General features: G+C 41.1%; 1 protein-coding gene and 1 long non-coding RNA gene across 6 annotated transcripts in view; one reads left to right on the forward strand and one right to left on the reverse strand.

Annotated features, from left to right (window-relative positions):
- The window catches only part of PPP2R5E (protein phosphatase 2 regulatory subunit B'epsilon), a 77,490-nt gene that overhangs the window by 2,378 nt on the left and 57,269 nt on the right, over positions 1-17,843 (forward strand). For 3 of the 5 annotated variants that reach the window (XM_018082446.2, XM_018082447.2, XM_029964357.1), the window contains exon 3: positions 5,842-6,005. In XM_018082446.2, coding sequence (XP_017937935.2) covers positions 5,842-6,005 — 164 coding nt within the window. The remainder of the gene's footprint in view (positions 1-5,841; positions 6,006-17,843) is intronic. The other 2 variants (XM_029964358.1, XM_029964359.1) reach the window with 1 other exon arrangement.
- LOC108641361 lies at positions 215-2,464 on the reverse strand. Its single transcript, XR_001921935.2, has 3 exons — positions 2,346-2,464; positions 1,278-1,348; positions 215-831 (listed from the first exon to the last, which is right to left on the reverse strand). It is a non-coding gene; the product is annotated as an uncharacterized LOC108641361 (long non-coding RNA).

The following is a 17,843-nucleotide window of genomic DNA, read 5'->3' on the forward strand; positions in this document are numbered from 1 at the left end:
CCAGTGTAGCCATCAGGCTGTGCTAGAACTTCCCTTCTGCAGAGTATGCTGGCAATAACTTTCTGAGCTGCTCATTGCACTGTTCAGATCAAAAGCAGCACACAGGACAGTGACCAAAACTGAGAATGAAAGTATGTCACTGACAAACACAACTTAACAGAATTAAGTACATATAACAGCAAAACATGTTTGTCTGCAGGTTCTGTCCCTCACTGATGGGAAGCTACACTGTTTCTATCATATTTTACCTTATATTGGTATAACACCACCCTCTCCTTGACCTACATTCTTTGTTACCAATCCTTGCTTACAGTTACATTATTTTAGCTGCTTTAGTTTAAGTGAATTTAAAGTTTAAAATATTTACAAATATGTACAAATCTCTCTTCTAAATTTAGTTACACAACCTTTCTGTAACCGTGGCACAGTTGAATCTAAGTTTTGCTTTTTCAAATACAATTCTTGAGAGAAATGCAGTCAATTCACAAAGGATGACAAATTCTACAGTTTTCTGACTTAACATCACGTGGAATTTTATTTCAAAATGTGTTTTGACTGCTTGATTATCCAGCAATAAAAATGAGGGCATAGCATTAGGGCTGCTGCAGGAAGTAATTTCTCAAGTAGCATTACTGTCTACTTGAGGGAGAAATAACTGGCTTGGTAGGTCAGCAGAAATGGATGCGGGGGTAAGACAGGTCAGCAAGACTGTGGATAGATCAGACTGACTCTAAAGTATTTGTATTGGCACATGTACACAGGAATGTGGTCTGTGACAGGCAGGACAGCAGATGTTGAGGCCTCAACTGTAGCAGTGTCCAGTCTTGGGTGCTACAGTTCAAAAAAAGATGTGAATGATTTTGAGACGACACAGAGCCAAGAAATAAGCACTTTAAGAGGTTTAAAACTATGTCACACAATGAATGATTGAAATGAACTGAAAACACTTTGTCTGTGGGTAAAAGAATTTAGGGGAGGCCTATTTCTTAACATATGAAGAGGCATTTTGAGAGATGAGAGGCAAAACTGTTCACATACTTCAGTAGCCATGAGCTTTTAACTAGTGTTCCAGGTTCCTCAACGTGAACTGGACCAGGGAACTTAGCTGCCTGAAAATTAGCAATTTTGAAAGTAGTTTGACAACAGCTTACATCACTTTAAATCGAGTCTGACACAGTCCCACGCCCTCCGTTATGCCAAAAGCTGAGTCAAGAAGCTGAGTGGGACCACAACTAGGTATCCTTCGCAGGATTAGTAATGTTGAGAGGGTTCTGTACCTGCACTAAAAGGAGGGATGTGACTGATCCACCAAAGCAACCAGCTCTCAAACTACTCTTGAGCTCATTTCCTGAAAAAAAAAAAAAGACTGTACCTCAGAGGGATTTGGTGATATCAATGCAGGAGGGCTGCTGCTCATATAAGTCACCTTTTTTTTTCTGCCAGAAATATAGGAGAAACAGTAGAGAGTATTTTCAAATGTAATAGCCATATTACCACTATTACAGAATCACAGAATCAATTACACTGGAAAAGAACCTCTGAAATCATCCTCTGAGTCCAATCTATGACCCAACACCACCGTGTTAACACCACCTGAGTGCCAGGTCCAGTCTTTCCTTAAACACCTCCAGGGATGGTGACTCCACCATCGCCTTGGGCAGCCCATTCCGATGTCTAATCACCCCTTCTGTGAAGAAATGCTTCCTAATGTCCAACCTAAACCTCACCTGGTGCAGCTTAAGACTGTCCTCTTGTCCTGTCACTTGTTACCTGTCAACTCTCACCTGGCTACATCCTCCTTTGTAGAGAGCAATAAGGTTCCCCCTGAGCCTCCTTTTCTCCAGGCTTAACAACTCCAGCTTAACAACCTCAGCCGCTCCTCAAAGACATGTTCTCCAGTCCCTTCGCCAGCTCCATTGCCCTATAGCCGTTTGCTGTATTTTGGGGAAAACAAACAAACAAACTAACCAGGACCCAAAACAAAACCATCAAACACCAAAGCCATCGGGTAGATAAGTTTAAACAAAAATTTATGACATTTAACCGTCCTATCTACAAGCAGCCGTTGTGCTGGTCTCTGGTTCCAAGTATATAAAAATACACTTAAGGGGGGGAAAAAAATAAAAAAGGGTGGTGCAGACAGCGATCACACACTGGGCTAAGAAACCCAAGGGTGCAGAGAGGAGAGGGAGGCTGCAGCCGCTGCTTCCCACTGCGGACAAAGAAGGAATTGCGGCCGTGCCCGCAGCGGGTCCCTCCGGCCGGACCCGGCGCGGCCCCTCGCCCGCTGCCCTCCCCGGGAAGGGGCTCTGCGCCCCGCGAGGGGCTCCGACGGGGGGCTTTACCTCAGCCTTAGCGGGGTTTTCCCTCAGCAGCGCCGGGTTTTACCGCTCAGCCGAGGGGGCCCCGCCGCTCCCCCGGGCGAAGGATGCGAGGGACCCGCGGATGGCGGCGATCGGCGGGGCTGCGGGAGGGCGGGGCCGGCCGCTGCCGGGGGAGGGGGCGGCCCTTTCCCGGCGGTCCCGGCGGCCAAGGCGGCTTCGGGCGCCACTGAGGCGGCGCGTCCGGCGGCGGCTCCGGTGGGCGTCGGGGCGGTCCGCGGTCGGGGGCGTGGCAGCCCAGCGCGGCTCGGTTGTGAGCGAGCGAGTGTGTGCGAGCGAGTGCCATGGCCGGAGCCCGCTGAGAGCCACAATAGGACCGCGACCCGACGCCCACCGGGACCCTCCACTCGCTCTTCTTCCCCCGCGCCAGCGCCGCCGGCGGAACCCGCGCTCCTCGCCCTGCCGGCACTGCCCCCCCCTCTCCGCGGCCGCCGCTCCCCCTCGCTCGACTCGGCTCGGCGTGCTCAGCGGTCCCCCCCACACCCCCGCTCGCAGGGCCTTCCGGGAATGTGAAGAGGCAGCGGCACCGCAGGCAGCGGAGTGCACGGGACTGAGCGGAGCCGCCCGCGCTGCTGAACCCGCCGCCGACGCCGCCCTGCGCCGGGGAGGCCCGCGCGCGCCGAGGCCGAGGCTACAGGGCTCCTGGCCGCCGCGGCAGCGACCGAGCCCGGCGAGAACCGCACTCGGGCGCCGCCGCCGCCGCAGGCATCGGCCGCTCCGCCAAGGCGCCAGCCGCCTCCCTCCGTCCCGCTTTCTACCCAGGAGCGTCAAGGTTAACTCCATGGCCGGCCCGGCGGTGCGGGAGGAGGGCTGCGGGAGGACATGTTCCAGCTGCGGAGATCCCGTCTGGAAATGACAGCCGGGAGCGGATAATTGCGCCTCTGCTCCCTTTTCCCCGCCGATATCCGTCGGTATTTTCGCGTCTTCCACCATCCCCCCCCTTCCCCGGGGCTGAGGGATCTGATGAGCGTGGCTTCGTATTTACCAAAATACTCGGGGAATAAAGCGGAGGAAGCGGGGAGCGGGTGGCCGGGTTTGCAGCTTTTCCCCCTCGCACACAATAAATAATCTCGGGCTTTATTCTCCCCCTCCTCCCTCCTCCCCCCCCGACTCTTGGTGGAAACAGAGTATTTCCCTGTGATAGTGTATGCAGGGCAGCGAATGTTCATTTGGGGAGACGAAAAGAAAGATCAGTGTTTACTGTAACGTTGTTAGGCTGGATGGAGTCTTGTTGAATTAGAATTAGATTTTAATAATTTATAAAGCAGGTTAGGGAAACTGTTACTAAATTTACAGCGGGGAAGTGTCAGTAAAGCTCCTTGCTGACACAATGATCCTGCAGTTTAAGTGATCTACTTTAGTCCCTGTCCATTATTATTATTTCTTTTTTTTTTTTTTTTGTAATTTAATTTGGAGGGAGCGTGCAAACATTTCTGCAGGGATGGTTACACTTTAATGATGCACGTGATGAGGAGGGGAAGCTTTCTGATGAGATGAAATAGGGCCAAACCGATTCAGGTTTAGGGAATGTATTTTTTGCTGATATTTCCAGAATTTGGTTTATGTAACAGGTAACTTCGTGTTTGTATGTTTTTTGGCGGACTGTTGAAATCTTAGAAGTGGGTTACTAAAGTACAGGCCATTCTATTTCAGTTTATCTGACTTTTTTATTTATTAATCTTGGCTGGGGCCTGAATGCCCTGGTGATGGTGGCATTTTTTTTTTTCCGCCCAGATGATAAACAAGACCAGTTTAAGGTACGGGTTCATGTTGCTGATAGTATATTATATTTAGAAAGCCTAAGCTGGTAGTGAGAGAATACCTCAGGAGAAATCAAAAAGATGGAATGAGATTTTTTTCATTATTGTAATGCCAGCTGCACAGTTCACCTTCTGAGTGCTGCACATGCTTCCTCGAAGAAGCTATGGAGTTTATACTCCCATTTTTGATAGATTTAGTGCACCTATATGTGATTCTGCATTAAACAGTTCTTATCTTCCGGAGCTTGTTTACACTGTTGCAACAAATCATGCTTTCGAAAGCTTTTCTTACAAAAGACAAACCCAAATAATGTCTGTTTCAGGGGATTTAGTAATTTATGAAGCCTACGAGTAATCAAATATTTTAATAAAAATAAGTACTCGAAAGTGTTCTCTGTGTCGTGGAATCAACTTCTTGTAGCAAAGGAGTCACTTTGGTAATTGAAGTCAACAGACATTGAGGATGAGTAATGCTTTCCAAGGACATGTTCTAAGACCCTGATCCTGCAAATGCTTACGCCGATGCTTAACTTTGCACGAGTGTGTGGCCTGGCTGAAATCAACGGAGCTGCTCTCGCTAATGATCGTGTCATTAATGCAGATGGGGCTGCTGATTTCAGGGGAGCTGCACACGCTGGTGAAGTTAACTGTGCACAGAGCTGCTTGAAACATGTAGGCCTGAATTCCTCCCGTCTCGTTTCTGTTGAGTATTGCTCACGTATTTCATCAAGATCTGATGAGCCTTTATAACACGCAGGACAAGACTGGTAAATACAATAGGTGAATGCATTAATTCACTGTTTAAATGTTTCCTAGTGGTATGGAATCAGCTACAGGAGTACTACCAAGGCCGGTTTTATAGGAAGATGCAGTGCTTATTGCTTACACCAGCTGAAGTTGGGAAACAAACAAACTTTTGCTTGCAGAAGCCTTTTTTGGCTCTCTGCCTCTCCCTGCAAACCTTGTCTGGCTTGTGCCCTTAGAACAGTTACAGCTACCACACTGCTGGTCCTACAGAAATGCCAGAACGTGGAATAACTACGTGTAAAGAGACTCACAGGAAAGTAACTGAGTATTTCTAAAATGGAGAATAAAGAAGCATTATGTAGAATTTGTCAGTGCTAGCGAAATTGTGAAGTATAACAGTACTTTCTGCTATACCTTCTTACATTTCTATAAAATCTGGTATGCAGGTATGGTAAGCAAATGGAATTTTTCTGCTGTCCTATTTTTTTTTTTTTTCTGGTCATGCATATTGGTGACTTGAATGCCAAAAAAACATTTGTACCTTTTTGTGTATCCATTCTTTAGCATACATGGTCTTTTGCAGAGTGAGTTGAAATTACTTCATCCCAAAGAATACATAGTTTAAAGCAATGTCAGGTCTACAGGTGCATGAATTCTGTTGACATAATGATGTCAGCATTAGGTCTGAATTTTTCCCGTTGCAGGATTTTTGGCAAATGGGAGACACAGACAAAAAAGTGAGCAAGAGGAATTATTACATTAATGATTAGGCTCCATTAAGTTTATTCCATACAGTGTGTAAATGTATCGGTGGGCTAAATCTCTTAACAGTATTTATGTGGGTGAGTTGTCAACAGGAGAGTGGTGCAGAAAGAAGATATTTGGGAAGTTTAGGCTAATCTTTACCCATTTCACTCATTTGGAGTATATTTGTAACCTTTGTTTTCCTTCAGTAGGGATATGTCCTCAGCACCAACTACTCCTCCATCAGTGGATAAAGTAGACGGATTTTCTCGGAAGTCCGTCAGAAAAGCCAGACAGAAGAGGTCACAAAGCTCCTCCCAGTTTAGGTCTCAGGGCAAGCCTATCGAGTTAACTCCCCTGCCTCTGCTAAAAGGTAAGACCACATATGGGTTTTAATAAATAAAACAATTTTACCCTACAACCAGCTTCTGAACTCAAAGTATGCTGTTGTAAAAAATTACAGGGAAGTTTTGCCAGCACTGAGAAATGTTTCATGCCAGAAATATATGTATTTAAGCTTTACAGAATATTTTATCTGTGAGTTGAGGGCGTGGTAATTGTTTGCAATACTTTTGAAAGTTTTAAATGCTGATGTTAACTTGTACCATGCCTTGAATTGTCAAGGCACTCAGGCTGTGTGTGTTTTAGTTTGTGAATCCTCAGCAGTTGACACTAATGACAGGTGATTTTGGAAAGGGTAAATGGACTTGTGAGCAGAAAGAAACTGTTTTTAAGCATCTTTCCTTGAGTGTGGATCTGTAACCTGTGACAGTGGTGCCAACTGCAGCCCACAGGGGTATTTTGATTGTCCTACAGCAAGTGAGGAGGTGGGACCCCCTCTCATACCAGTTGTGGATGGATAGCTCCCAGCTCCTGGCTTCTACTGGGTTTTGAAATCAAAAGGTCCCATGAGCTGCAGCCTCTCAAGGGGAAAGATGCTGCCAGTCTGGTCTTAGGCAAGACCCTACTGTTTTGAGATCCTGCATTTCCCAGCTGGAGCTGAATTTCTGCTGGCAGATTTAACCTCTGATTTGAGAAAGAAAATTATGATCCAGCATACTACTCTTTAAAGATATCTCTGTGATATCTTGAATGCTTCCCCTAAATTCCAACTATCACCAAATTTCAGTACAAATCCAGGGGCCAAAATCAGAATTAATGTCTCTCTGGTGAGGAAGGGGAAATACCCTTTCAGAAGTCTTCCACATTGAATTCTCAAGCAGTTTATTTAGTTCTGTGGATTTTTTTTTTAATGGCTATTCTTCATTTCTGCTCTAAGTAGTGAAAATAAGCGTGGTTGGTGCTGATAATTCTGGAAAATAGCACGTTTAATAGGTTTAATATTATGTCTGTGCCTTTTTTTGCTTTGTGGGCACGTATATTTCCCACATTCCCTCATCTACCTGTTTGACAAATTTGTTAATCAGAGTATTTAAATATGTAATAAATGCATGACTGCACTTTGGTTTAGTTCTTAACCCCACTTCTTCAAAAGAAGATAAAAGTTGCAAAATAAAACCAAACCTGAAACCAACGCCCACAAACACACTTATACCTTAATGTGTGTTTTTTAGTTTAATTAAAAGTTGGATTCTGGGATTAGTTTTAGTGGAGTTATCCTTGAAATATTGTGGGCTTCTTCCTGTGGGCTCTCTGTAAGAATGGCCATCCTGGGTCAAAGGAAAGGTCCATCCAACCTCCTGCACTGGGCCTGATGGTGACTGGCTTGGATTCAGTATTCCTCAGTTCAGGGTTGGTTGGTGCCAGTGGATTTGATTTAGTAGTCTGCAGTGAATATCATTTGTGATTCTTTGGGTGGTCCTGTGCAGGGCCAGGAGTTGGACTTTGAAGATCCTTGTGGGTTCCTTCCAGCTCAGGATATTCCATGATTATAAGAAATTTACTTGTTGTTTTGTGACGGTGCGATAAAGAAACAAGTGCTTCTTCAAAATAATTTTAAAGCCCGGTGTCACACTTTTCCAGGTAATTTTTGATATTCGGGTTACTTCATACCAGTTGCTGCACCTCAGAAGTGGATGGGAGCTTATCCTTTGGCTTAAAGGACGGGATTATTTGAAAACGTCAATATCGGTGTTTGTATAAATGAAGAAATTGATGTTATAATTATGTCATTCTATTTTGCTGTCCCGTTCAGGGAGCAAACAAGGCATGGGCACAAGCACAGGGAAAAATCAGCGTGTGTCTGAGGACCTGGCCCTGCAGAAACACGGGCACATGCAGGTGTTTAATTCAACTACTGCAGCCAGTCCCGTGGATTGAGATATAAAACTATAATAAGATAAAACAAACAGATGGGGAGCAGAGGGTGTTGGTGAGATATTTATGATTAGTGTCATAATGAGTTACAGTGGTCCAGCTTCAAATTAAGAATCTGATCCTGTGAGTTAGTTTTCCCTCTTTGCCTTAATGCGGATTCCCAGAGGCACAGGGATCTACCTGTGCAGATTAATTTGTGGGATTTGGGTCTAACAGTCTATGAGAAACAACAGCAGTGGTATTGGTCCCTACTGAAGGGACATTGGCAGCTAAAATCATGCTGCTGTTTGGAAATATTCTTGACCTACATTAATATTTGTAACAGTCAGGATTAGTAAACTTGAAATAAGTGAGGAAACTATTTTATCCTGCATTTTTCATACTTTACTTGGCCAATTGCACAGAAGTCCTGATTTATTTTTTTTTTTTTATAACTCTTAGGTTTATACTTGCCTTCAAACAAGTGACCAGTCCCATTCTCTCCAGTAACCATATGATTTCCAGTTTTATCCTTACTGTTCTGTCTTCTAAACCAAAATAGAGAAGAGATTTCAGCAAAATAGCTGAAAAACAAAACTTAGTTTGGACAACTACAGTTGCTAAGCTTAAGCTTCCTGATTTGGGTACATTTCGAGTTTAATTAAACCTCTTCAGAAATGTTTCATTACAGGAAATTTTTAAAGGACAGACCTTGAATTCATATTCATGAGATGTATTTCATATTCATGATGGAGAGGTTTTGCTGACAAAAACATATATGCTGTGCACCCTTCTATTTTTTATGTTATGACTCTATTGCATATTGACATTGGCAGGCTGCCTTATCTCAAACAGCACTTCACGGACCTCAATATCTTCTCTGATTACAAGAATCATGTCTGCAGAAAACTGGATAACTGCTTGGTCCATTCTTTGCAAGTTTTTATACTCTGCCTGTCACCATAATGATTTGAGCACCTTCCAGTAGTGTATTAAGTGACGTGACTACACATCTGTCACATCTTATCTGCTCTCATTCCTTTCCCTGGGGACAGAGTCACATATAGTGAAATGGCTTGTTTTGGTAGTGTTTTAATGCAGTCTGTTGCCTTCTGTGAACATACATGCCTGAATTGCAAAAACAGATAAGGCAGTGTTGTTGTTGTTCATTTGGTAATAAAAATGTTTCAGGAAAGAAAAGTAGAAGAGAGTGGTATGTTTTGATGCTGTGTGCAAGTCCGAAGGATAAGCTGCTATTTAGGAAATGTAATAAGAACAACTGGAATTTTCAGTATTGCTTATTCCAGGAAAAAAAATATGGAGAAATGAAATTGTTACTTTTTTTTTTAAAAGTGTGTGTATGGTATCACTTTGTAAATAAACATTTAATGTGTTTAGAAAATAAGATGTGCCTTCTGAGGCTGTGTTGGGCTGAGTTTAGGCTTTCAAAAGCCCCAAACCAAAAAACTGCTCTGTCTGCCTGCCATGAGGACTTAACTTTTCTGAAAATTTAATTATATTTTTATTTATTGTGTTGTGACTAGATCTAATTTGGAGTTACCTTTTTTAAAACAACTGTTGTCCAATATAACACTTTAAACCCAGAGTTTTCTCCTTTGTTTCAAGTGTGAGGGAATGGGATGAGAAGTGCAAATTGAAGTTGTGATACAGTTGCTTCCACCTCTGTGCTTTAGTGAAATCCCTCCCGAGTTTGTAAACCAAGTTTGTTGTGTGCCTGAAATTGGGTTTGTTCTATAGAGGAAGATAGGATTATGAATGCATTGGATAGGTGTATTATTTATTGGGTGGGTGTATTATTTATTGGAGGGCTATTTTACTTTCATTTTGTGTAGCTGCTCTTTTTACTTAGAAGTCTCTAGAGGTAGATCAACAGCAGTGCAATGTTAGAAAGCATTTGGCTGGAAAAAAAGTGTATTGTAGTGCTGGACATGTGAAAACAGATCAATCTCAGTATTTACCTCTAAAAGGAGAAGTTAATTTGAGTTTCTGCCCGTGTCTGTTGTGATAGGGGAGTGTGCAGAGGATGAAGACATACATATAGATGATTAAAAACATCATATGCCATCTTGAGAAACTGGACAGAAAACTCTCATGTAACTCACAGTATTGTTCCCACCCCCCTCGCCCTCATTACAAATACAGAAGTTGGGTAAAGTAAAACCATCCAAAAGTAAGACTGTTAAATTTTAAGTAATTTGTATCTCATTTTTGTAATTTCAAGGCGTGCTTTTTTTTCCCCTCTCATCCTTCCATGTTTTGCAATGATCCAATATGATTAGGGTAGCTTCATTTCGTGTTCTCTGTGACTGTTGTGTACTTCCATTGAATACTGCTCAAAGTATGATTTTTATTTTTAGATAATTTTTCTCCTTAAAATAGGTGCTCAGAGCAGTTCTCTGTCAACAATACCAATTGCTTTGCTACCTCAATATTATGAAATTTGTTGAGCTTCTAATACATTTATCAGATAGTTTCCATGGCATTAAAGAATTGGTGTAGTGGCAACAAAAGAGCATTGCATAGTCGAAAAGGGAAAATCTCTTTCCACTTGCTATTTGCTTTTGATCATTATATTATTTCCCTATAGCTGAGATTTTATCATAAACTTTTCTTATGAATGCTATCTATAGGTGAAACGCTGAAGTTCCTAAATGGTAAAAAATCCTAACAATTCCAAAAGACTTTTGGCTGAGAACTGCAAGATGTGCACCTTCTTGTTCAAATACAAGTTTCTTTTGGATTTTTAAAAGACCCCCTTATCATAAGAAAGTCTGACTTTTTCGGACTTATGGATGCCACCTAAAACTCTTCATGTGGGAAATAGATATGATTTGAGTTGTAGAAGAAGAGAGATAGAGTTTCTGTTTTCTGTTGACTTTTATGGGGACTGCCTGCTTGTCTTTTCTGTGCTGCTCTCCATTTGGGAAATTTGAAATGTTTTACAGATATCAGATACGCAGATATCATTAAACTGTTAATAATATAACTAAACTAAATACTTCTCCTAATACATAAACAGGAATTTAGGGTCACAGTGGTTATGATTTCTCAAAATAAAATCCAACTTTATCTACATAACTGGAAATAGATCTCGGGACTCCTAATTTATTGCATGAAAGAAACACTGGAACTTGGTTTGTGCTGCACATAATCAGTAGTGAATCTTACATCAGTCCTGGAACTACTCCTAGGAATTTTGTGTCCGTTCTGGCCGATACAAATCTGGACATAGTAGGTCATCTCTGTGTAAGATTTGGGGATAGGGCCACAATCCTGAAAGGAAGAAGGACTTAGCCTATTTAGTATTTTTTTTATGAATATGTACAAGGTTCTTGTCATATGTAATAAATTTCTTCACTTTCTCTTGTGCTCTTGGCAGTGGTTTTTTGAATATACACTTAACTTTCCTTTTAATTTGTTAACATCTGCTGGTTGTAGAATATTTTTTTCCAATAATCTTAAAGGTTTCTGGTTGTTTCTGAAAAGGTATTTGGTTGATGGTGCTTAGAAAGGGCCATGCACTAATTGCATTCTGTCTTTCTGAATTTTTTGTTGCTTGTTACTGTCTCCTTTTGGAATGTAGTTTTGTAGGCCAACATTTGTAGAGAATGGGCAGCTGTAGGAATGCTGACTTGAAATTAAGATCATAGTAAAAGCAGTAGCCCCTTATTGTAGCAGTGTGTTAGTGAAACTGCAGTTGGGGAGGAATTCTGTCAGCTTACCCCTGATCTTCAGAAGTTTCCAGTCAGTTCCCAGTATTTATTTCTGAGTCTCTCTGGTCGGGCAATTTTCCTCCTATAAGCATGGTGGTGGGTTTTTTTTATTTGTTTGTTTGTTTGTTGGGGGAAGGTGGTTTGATTCCCACCTCTTCCTTTTCTGTTTTCTTCTTAATAATTTTTAAAGTGAAGTAACTTGTAATCACTGTGTAAAATGTATTTCTGTACTCCTCACAAGATTGAGCCTAAAATCTTGATAATTTTCTGCAGAATGTGTAGACTTCATCATAGAATCACACACAGAGTTACTGAATGGCCTGGGTTGGAAGGGACCTTAAAGATCATCCAGTCCCAACCCCCCTCTTGCCATGGGCAGGGACACCTTCCCCTAGACCAGGTTGCTCAAAGCCCCATCCAACCTGGCCATCATCACCAGAAGCTTTTGGTTTCAGTCTGTATTTGTGCAGTATGTCTTTATAATATGTTTCCCTGTAATAGTATTACCATTTTCTCTTCTGTGCCCAAGTGTAGCCCTATGGGTCTGTAATAGAACCTCCTGTTTCTGTAATAAGTACCTCCTTTATATTCCTTTCCCAAAGTACCTTCAACAAACACAAGTTCTGGTTCAGCCATGCAATTATTTCTATGTAGTATAATGATTCTTGAAGTACAGTGCTGCCTTTATAATTGACTATGATATGGAGCTTTACTGTTGTGAAAGAGCACATTTTCCATATCTCTGGAATTATGTGTGTATTTATAAAATTGTGTTTGTGTATATTAAATGTGTATAATACCTGTCTGTGTATAAAGATGAGCTGTAGACATTTAATGTCTTACACAAAGTTTAGGCTTTGAGTTTATTTAATTTTCTCTTCTGTTTTTAAAATGGGATATTACTTCTGCTCATTGGTAGAGCTTTATAGTAAGGCATCAGTCCTTTTCCATTCATCCATTGTAAGCTACTGCCTCCCTGAGAAAAGAGCACTTTCATTAATGCTTTCTGGGGAGTGGGAGGAGGACACACAACTATTTTTAGGTTCAGGGTAACTTCCTTTCACCTACAGTTTTTTCATTCAAGCTATTACCGTTTCTTTGGCACAATCAGGCAAAAATCTTCAGCAGTAACAGAGGAGAGGACTTGGGGAGTTCAGTAAGTTTTGGTGGGGTGGGTATTAATGGATGTAATCCTGGTAACTGTCTAATTCCCAAATATCAGCAAATGGGCACACACAGACTAGAATCTCCTTTCAGCAGGATATGCCAACGTTCATCTTAGTTTAAAACCTCGCTGATTGTGTCAGTCTTGGTTGCAGGTGCAGTGACATGAGGGTGTTTTCTGGTGGCAGAGCTGCTTTGAGAAGTTCCCAAGTGCAGTGGTGCCTCTCATCTGCTGAGACAAGTGTCTGTGGGGCCACAGTGTAAACCAGACTGTTAAAAACATTCTGCCTCCTCCTAATTTTGGTGATGTGCCTGATCCTCTGTCCTTTCTAACAGTTAATTCAGCAGATCTGAAACGGTGGTGGAATATTTATGTAGGGGTGGTGGAATATTTATGTAGGGTTGGTGGCTTCTGTGTGTGTGGTTTTCTGCTTAAAAAAACCCTCCAAAACTAAACAAACAAAGAAAAGTAAAAAAAATCCTGCTGCAGTCTGAGGATCTTTATCAAATGTTTCAAAAGATAAGGCAGCTGTCCAAAGAATCAGTGTAAAATACTTTCATGCCCTTAGTTGTTGCACTTGATTAAAAAATTTGTGTATTTTGAACAAAGTCTTGAAGTCAGGTTACAGGGGAACCAGTTTTGATCAGGAGTAATAATGATTCACAGTAATAGAAAGTTTTTCACTAGTAGTTTTTTCTAATTGATGCTGATGTGTGTATAATTTTGAAAATGTATATATTCTTAGATTCATTCAATATAAGAATGTATTTTTGAATCTCCTGTATCAAGTTTATTTTTCAAGTCACAGTATGTCTATTATTAACTGCTATATTAAGATTTATTGCTTGAAAACAAAGTATGTACTATAAGCATTTTATTTTAAAACACTACCATTTTAAAATACATTTAATAAAAATAGCTCATTATTTTACATTTATTCCCTTTATTGATTTTTACCACATTTTTTCCTTTGTGGTATATATGACAGACTCTTAACTGTGGTATTTTCCTTGTATGTGAAGTGCATGGTCTTTCCCATGGTCTTTCCCATGGCAAGAGTCTGGGGCAAGAAGGAAAACAATGTTGTTGCTGTACCTGGTTAAATGGGCAGAAGGTGAAAAAGTGCAATGGATCCTTTCTAGGCAGCTTCCTAAAATAAAAATCAGAATAGCAGATTGCTGTAAAGTCTGTTGTGCATCATTGGACATATTGCCAGCTCTTCTGTAGCAGGAGCTTCTTGTGTTCCCTGAGCTGAAGAGGTTGTTCTAATAACTTGATGTTGGACTTCAGAACTGCCTGAGTTACAAGAGATGTGGAGGCAAACAGTGTGCTGTTCTGATTATACAAGTTGGTACATAATTAGGTTGTGGGGTTTTTTTCAAGATTTTTATGAATTGAAAAGGATGTATCTGCTGCAAAACATGAATCACAGACTCAGCCATCCTTACTTGATGGGTATTTCGCAGAAGCTCAAGGAAACCATCAGTGGTATCTCCAGGATGATGAATAAATGCTGGTAACTGTGTGTACCTTCTGGTAAAAGTATCACTTTTAGGACTTGACCCCCTGTTGGAGATACGATTAAATACTCAGATACAGCAATTTTTAGTCAGAAAAATCAGATATCATGAAGATATCTTCCTTATCATGAAGAATAAGGTTAAGCTGAAATTGTATGTTGTCTGAAGAAGTACTTTACTGTCAGATTTTGATTAAAACAATGAAATAAATGTAACTGGCGTGATTGTCCATTTTATGGCTTTCATCATGAATAGTGGCTGGGCATAAATGTAGTTTGGGTAATGGGGGAGGTGGCTCTTTGCATGTTCTTTCATCATAAACTCAGGAAGATCTGTCATTAGAATGGTTATTTTTAATGAATTTCTAACTCCTTGAGGAGCATAAGAAAAAAGGTTTAGCATCATTAAGAAGTAACTGTAGTTTGTGTTGGATGTGGTCTGTAGTTTTCTGTGGGATTCCTGGAAGATTTTCAGGAAGTTTTAAGGATACATTGTGTGTGATTTCTTACTTTTTCTCGATAACTGTCATACCTACCTAATCTTTTTGTTGTTTGGTATTTCTGTTCTTCTTCACAGTGTCATAAGTTTAATATTACCATGACTTCCTTGGCTTCTTTTTTGTGTGTGCTTGTACCAAACTTGGATTTTCAGGTTTTACAGTGTAGGTGGTAGCAAATTTGTTTGTTGCTTTCAATGTTTTCAATATGTTGTCATATGGATTGTGTTCCAAAGGAAGTCTACCCCAAGTTAAATTTCTCAAATTACAAATTGAGGAAAGGATGATTCCAGATTTTAAAGGAATTAAATATTCTTATTTTTCTTTTATGTTACCCAGTAGGATGTACTGTGAAGGCATAAACTTTCATTAGTTTTCTTGGCAAGCTTTGCTCACATGCTTTGCACTTTCACATTCCAACAGCAGGACATAGATGTTACATGCAGTCTCTGTATAAATAAGAAAGTCTTTACCTTCTGATTTTACATAAGGTTAGCTGTACAAAACTGCTTATAGAGAATATGCTTTCCCATCTGTGTGGAAACAAAGATGCAAAAGGTGGTGATTACAGCTGAGACAGTGCTTGAATCGCTGTAGAGAACGAAACTTATTTGTTGAATAATGTCAGTGTTACCAAGGGAGAGTAAATTTGGCAGCTTGCTCTCGTTGGTGTTTTCAAATAACATTTTTGGGATAGCTTTTTGAAGAAGTTGAGGTGGCACTGTGTTACGGGTCATCTTGGTTCTCCTTCACTTTGCTTTATTCCACCCAGCCCATACTTCTCCTGCTTTCTTGCTTGTTCCTTATCACTGCCTTCCTTACTTCCACTTCTGCTTCTTCCTGCAACCTCTGACAGATACAATTACGTATTTTTCCACAAGAGGGTGATAAAACTCACGTGTGTATAAACGAGCACTCCAGGTGGGGGGGGATTACAAAGATTATTGACAATGTTAATACAATAAAATTGGCTATATTTATATAGAAAAAAGTAGTCTGCTCACCTTAAGCTCCATCCATGTGTTACAGTGGTTGTTTGTCTGCGCTTCTGGAGACAAGACTGGACCTGTCAGGATGGAGATCCACCCTGTGAGGAGCATGCCAGCTCCATCCTGCCTGTTGCAGTAATCAGACCTCACTGCAAGGCAGTCTTTCCTATTTGTAATTTAGGCAATAATTTTCCTTGTCCTTTCTCCCCATGCAGTCTACTGAGTATTTATTGCTTTTTCTCTCCCTCTCCTCCTTAGTAGGAAACAGAACCTCCTTTCCCACCAGTGCTGAGAAACTGCAGTGGTTGAAATTTCTACTCATCTTTGAAAAGTGCAAAAAGGATGAAAAGGCAAGGCAAAGAGACAGAGAAAATAGCTACTGCTGTGATTTGTCTTTGAAAGAGAATCTTAGTGAAAATCTGTATCTGTTTTTGGCAAACCCCAGACTTTAACAGGTATCTTACTCAGGATTAGAGGGCACTCCAGTGTCTCTTATTAATACTGTAAAGGTTGGTGGAAACAAGTGGTTATTTAGTCCTTCTGAGAAGAGTAGCTTCAAAATTGTGTCTTAAGTGATGGAGATCGTGCTAGAGTTCTGGCATCTGGCTCTTGGAAAAGTGGTGTGGTGTGTTGGATGGCAAAGATACAGGAGAAGACCCATTAGTTATGTGGGGGAGGGTTGGGATTCAGGGATTTTTAGATGCACTTCGAGGAAAAATTAGCATATCAAGGTGGTTGTTAGCCTGTGTTTTGGAGGCCATAATCTCAATAGAAGTGTGTGTTTCTGTGAACTCTTTTAGAATATCATCTGAGCTGCCAGATTAAATCTGTTTAGTCACAAGTAAAAAGAGCTGCAGTGAGTCCTCTAATATTAGAGAAACAAGCAAATGAGATTTATACTGTGGGTTAAACATAAGCCAAGCAGTGAAAAGGCTCCTGGAAAAATTCTAGACACTTCATTGCTGTGAGTCAACAGGAGTTGTTGCAAGGAAGGAGAAAGGAACAAAGTACTTGAGGTTATGTTTACTCCATCCTCCCATTAAATGTGAAATTCCAGGTCATGGAGTGAAATTTCTCACTCTTCCTTAATTTCAGGAAGAACACACAAGTGTCTCAAATAATAAATTAAAAAAAAAAATCAGTCTTTTTCTTAATAGACAACCACAGAGTTGATGATCTTAATCTTTTTTCTCCTTCTAACAGTGGAAAATTGCAATGGCAGGAGAATTGTGTTGAAATTCCCAGGACAAGTCTGTTCCTTTTCCTGTTGTTTCAGTGTCCTGTTTGTCCCTAAACTACCACATCCATAATGTGCAGTCAAGTTCAACAAACAGCATTTGGAGCATGTTGCTTCATGAGCAGGAAGGGCCAGGTTTAAGCTTTGGTTCAGGTATCCCTAAACTTGAAGTGGGACAGAATCTTCCAACTAACACACTTGAGGGGAAATTCCCCACCCTTAAAGCAGAAAAAACAAACTGATGAAACCTAAATAATTTCTGTATATGCTTCTGAGCTCATTCTGAGAGAGCGTAAGGGAACTGTAGCCATTCTAATTTCCATTAGCAATGTGAAAGTATTTTTCTTAAGTTTTCGGTTTGTTCTCTTCCTGAAAGAATGCCATAATATCTAGAAAAAGAAGTAAGGGGCTGGAACTAAGAAGATGAAGTATCTCTAAGCAAGTTTCTCTTACTTCCTGCTTGGTACACCAGTCATTCCTATTGCAGAACCTTTCTCAGTCAAGGATTTTGCAGAGAGGAGCGTTGCCATCCCCTGCAGTACAGATTCTGAGGTGACCTCATGTGACACGAGTGCAGTGTTGCTTGGTCTCCCCTTGCTCTGTACAGTTGTTCCCAACATGAACAGACATTTGCACTACAGCAGAAATTCATTTGAGAGCCAACATCTTCAAAGTGATTTTGCTTGTGGTGAGATGTGCCAAAACCTCATGGTCAATAAAAAGCAAACGGTTTGGAAGTGAGCATATTTTCATATTTATTTGCTTTTAGAGAAGTAGTGTACTTCTGGATTAGAAAGCTCTGATATTTCAAATA

Source organism: Manacus vitellinus, unplaced genomic scaffold, assembly GCF_001715985.3.
Source record: "Manacus vitellinus isolate BGI_N305 unplaced genomic scaffold, ASM171598v3 scaffold_6_pilon, whole genome shotgun sequence".
Taxonomy (NCBI): domain Eukaryota; kingdom Metazoa; phylum Chordata; class Aves; order Passeriformes; family Pipridae; genus Manacus; species Manacus vitellinus.